Raw genomic sequence first — 4076 nt, forward strand, 5'->3', positions numbered from 1 at the left:
ACGGTGCTGAATTCGGAGGTGCCGTACATTTGGTACTAGATCGGTCGGATCGTGAAGACGTTCGACTACATCAACCGCGTTAATCTAATGCTTCCGCTTTCGGTCTACGAGGATACGTGGACACACTCTCCCCCTCTCATTGCTATGCATCTCCTAGATAGATCTTGCGTGATCGTAGGATTTTTTTTGAAATTGCATGCTACGTTCCCTAACAATACCTACCAAAACCCTTGGCTTCGTACCCCCATTGTACGTACTTTGGCCCAACCTGCATCCACATATCAACCACACGTATGCTCCACCCACCTTGGACGTTTCTCATTTTTTTAACTGGAAACTTTCCATGGATTCTCATGTTCCTAGTGCTTCCCCTCAATTTTGGGATGTCGTCATTCTTGGCTTCAACCCATATGATCCGAACAATCTCACTGCAATGAAAGCCGAAGATGATCAACTCAATGATACCACCCTTCACATGCTCCGTCAAGCCGTGCCCTAGAACCATCAAGATTCCACCACCCTCTTAAAGACTTCCAATGAGATTCGGGATTGTCTCGCCAAGATATTTTGAAGGTGATGAACGTATTCAACAATAGAAAAAAAATGGAGTTTCTCACGGAAGAAGTCAACATGTTCATGAACACTCCAAATACTATATTTTTCGGAGCTTGAATATCTTGTCGTGTCATTGAAGAGCAATGGATGTGAATGCGTGAATGATTCTTTCATTGTGAGCTAGTCCCTTGGAGCTATGGTCCCACTATGGTGTTGATGATCGAACGAAGACCGAATTTTACCACAATATCTCCCAATGACGCATTGGTCGCCTTCGTCGTTCATGATCCAACAGAGCATGCATGCTATGAGAGAGAAAATGATGATGACGACATTGTGAACCAACGAGAGTTGGAAGCATAGCCCTAGGGGTTGATGAAGAAAATAAGGGTGGTGCAAGGACTATGCATTGTATTTTGCAACCATATCAAAAGAGACACAACTGTAAAGTAGAGCACATCGAGTCCAAGACAGGAAGCATTGCAAAAAGAAGAAGAGGATGGACCTGTTGTTCTTGTGTTTTCATGCCCATAGTAACATCTTGTTTGTGAATATGGTATTTATTTTTCCATATCAAAACATGTATTCTTAGGTTAAGCGGGTTTAAAAAAATTGTTTAAACCAAGCCGTTAAAAGTTACTCCCTCCGTCCCAAAATAAGTGACTCAACTTTGTAATAACTTTGTACTAAACCTAGTACAAAGTTGAGTCACTTATTTTGGGACGGAGGGAGTACTTAACTATGAGAGTCCACCTAATCAATTGTCTGATGTTTTTGTCAAAGTAATTTATAGCTCACCTCTCTCTTTTTTTTCATCTCAATCGAACTATTAATATATAGTAATATTTTTTTGCTTGTCTTTCCTTTTTGAGCTTCCCTTTGCTTGTCTTTGACTGTCAACAGGGATTAGAACCTCGTGTTCATGTTAATCATGCTTTTAGCATCATTAACAACTTATTGGAGTTAGTCTAGCTCTCAATAAACCGCGCGTAGGGGTGTTGCAATTGTATAGACGGATCGTTAAAAATCGCCTCCACAAAAAAGGTCATGACACCATGCAGTAGTGCTATCAAAACTGAACCATACGAGACATTTTTTTGTCACCTAAGTAAGTAATTAGCTCACTTTTACCAAACTGCACAATAATGTGCGCGACCACATTGTGTGCCAACTGATCTTGAGACCCCTTAGTCTGAACGTTGAAAGGGGGAGCATGTAGGTCTCCACTTTTCCAAGCCTCGGTAAGGTTAGGTGTCGTTGTTCCATCTCCACTGATTAGCCGCCCACAGCATCCATCGTCTTAATTTCTCCCCTCCCGGGCGTCCTCCCGTCAACGGCCATGGAAGTGGCATCTCCCTCCGATCGAGATCCGCAGGCAGGGCTGCACCCCTCCGCCGGCTCCAGCTCCAGCTCCAACCCCATCTCCAGGTCAGTACGTAGTGTTTCTATGTTTTGCTCTGCGGCTGCGGTCGATATTGCGCAATCCCCTGACTAGCTAACTTCATTCATGATCCAGATACCGTAATACACCTGAACTTCTTCTCTTTTTTTCCGTGGAATTAGTATACATATGATCCTCCTATTTATGGGAAAGTTTTGGTGGAACTCAGGCTCCATGACACCCGTTTTTCTGTTCACGCACGAAAATCATCTTTTGTGGTTTTAAAAAACCCTGAAAAAAATACACATGGACATAGAGACTTTAAAATTTCATGATGAACTACGCATCTCCTAATTACGTGTGTATGTATGCTATGCTATGTCTCTCTGACTTGCTCCCATACAGATTCCTGCTTGCAAATCTGTTATTAATCATAGTAATCCGGTTGTTGCTTCTGATTATTAGTATTTGTTTCTATTACTAATATGCGAATAATATTTTCCATATAATATGCGATAAATATTTAACATGGGAAATCTAATACTCTCCCTGTAAAGACATATAAGAGCGTTAAGTTCACTATTAGTGATCTAAACGCTCTTGTATTTCTTTACAGAGGGAGTTATATTATTCCCAAGTCATGATTGTTAGTAATATTTTTAATTCAATAGTCTTTTACACGGACATAGTCAAAGTTATAGAAGTTTGACTGCACTCTTCTAGGACATCATCTCTTTTCAATGGGTGCACTCTGTTCTCTAATTTACTCATTCTTAAGGGTTTTCATTTGTACCAGCAGAGACAGTAACATGGTTAGAAAGTTACAAAATGCAGCATGTCTAACTATGCGAGTACTACAACAAATCACAGATAATTTCTCCGAGAAGCGAAAAATTGGTCAAGGCGCATATGGAACAGTTTACAAGGTAACATGGCATGCTTGGTTTTCGACTCTGAATACAATAATGAAGTGCATTAAGCAATCTTACTTGCTTAATTACAACTGGCAACCTTGTGACACACTTTCTAACTACTCACTCCGTCCCACAATATAAGAGCGTTTTTGACACTAGTGTAGTGTCAAAAACGCTCTTATGTTATGGGACGGAGGAAGTAAAACACAACAGAAAACTTAAGATAACATGATACTTATTTCCTTCTGCTTTTCAAATGATATGGATTTATGAGATGAAATTGAGGCTGTACCCTGGACTTATGACTTGAGTAGGGGGTGCATGCCAGTGGGGAAGAGATAGCTGTAAAGCTGTTCCATAATAACCTGCAAGGAACTGACGACGAGCAATTCAAACGTGAGTTTGAAAACCTTATGAGGCTTGATCATCACAACATTGTACAGTTAGTTGGCTATTGCTACGAAACACATCATAAACCTATGCTGCATAATGAAGAAACCATTTACGCTGAAGAAACAAACAGAGTGCTCTGTTTTGAGTATATGCGAAATGGGAGCCTTCAAAAGCATATTTTTGGTACAAGACTTCTCCACTTCGAGCATACCATACGGAGTATTTAGCATCTGAAGAAAATAAGCTTTCTCTATATTTCTATTTCATTGAATCTTTTGTTTTAATTTGTAGAGGAATGTGATGGACTTGACTGGCACACACGTTATGAAATTATCAAAGGGACATGTGAGGGCTTAAAATACCTTCATGAAGGATTCAAAGAACCAATTTACCATATGGACTTAAAACCTGACAATATACTGCTAGATAAGAATATGATGCCAAAACTAGCAGATTTTGGCTTGTCTAAGCTCTACGATGGAGAACAATCGATGATCACTCAAAGTCTTGCGGGAACAATGTGAGTGATCAAATTTCTCCTGCAAATAAGTTGTTTCGTAGTGAAGCAGAATATTCTAATTATATACATTGTACGTTTAATATTTATGCTGCCATGCTCAGTGGATACTTGCCACCAGAATATTTATTACCGAAAAAGGCTTTCGCCCCGCTTTATATTATAAAGCACATGCCCAAGCCAACAATCCACAGAGGTTCAAACACACACACACACACACACACCAAGTGCATACAGAACACATGATCCATAAGGGTTAATGCTGAGGGCACAGCTCAACAAGCCCTAGAACAGAAATAAACGACTGCAACTAGTC

At 40.2% G+C, this 4076-nt stretch overlaps 1 protein-coding gene across 4 annotated transcripts in view; it reads left to right on the forward strand.

Annotated features, from left to right (window-relative positions):
• The first annotated feature begins 1807 nt into the window (after window positions 1-1807).
• The window catches only part of LOC119363698 (probable serine/threonine-protein kinase At1g01540), a 16118-nt gene continuing 13849 nt past the window's right edge, over window positions 1808-4076 (forward strand). Inside the window, exons 1-4 of one of the 4 annotated variants that reach the window (XM_037629072.1) lie at window positions 1808-1983; window positions 2733-2862; window positions 3165-3426; window positions 3535-3763. In XM_037629072.1, coding sequence (XP_037484969.1) covers window positions 1895-1983; window positions 2733-2862; window positions 3165-3426; window positions 3535-3763 — 710 coding nt within the window. In that variant the 5' untranslated portion in view covers window positions 1808-1894. The remainder of the gene's footprint in view (window positions 1984-2732; window positions 2863-3164; window positions 3427-3534; window positions 3764-4076) is intronic. The other 3 variants (XM_037629081.1, XM_037629077.1, XM_037629085.1) reach the window with 3 other exon arrangements.

This window comes from Triticum dicoccoides, chromosome 1A (genome assembly GCF_002162155.2).
Source record: "Triticum dicoccoides isolate Atlit2015 ecotype Zavitan chromosome 1A, WEW_v2.0, whole genome shotgun sequence".
Lineage (NCBI taxonomy): Eukaryota > Viridiplantae > Streptophyta > Magnoliopsida > Poales > Poaceae > Triticum > Triticum dicoccoides.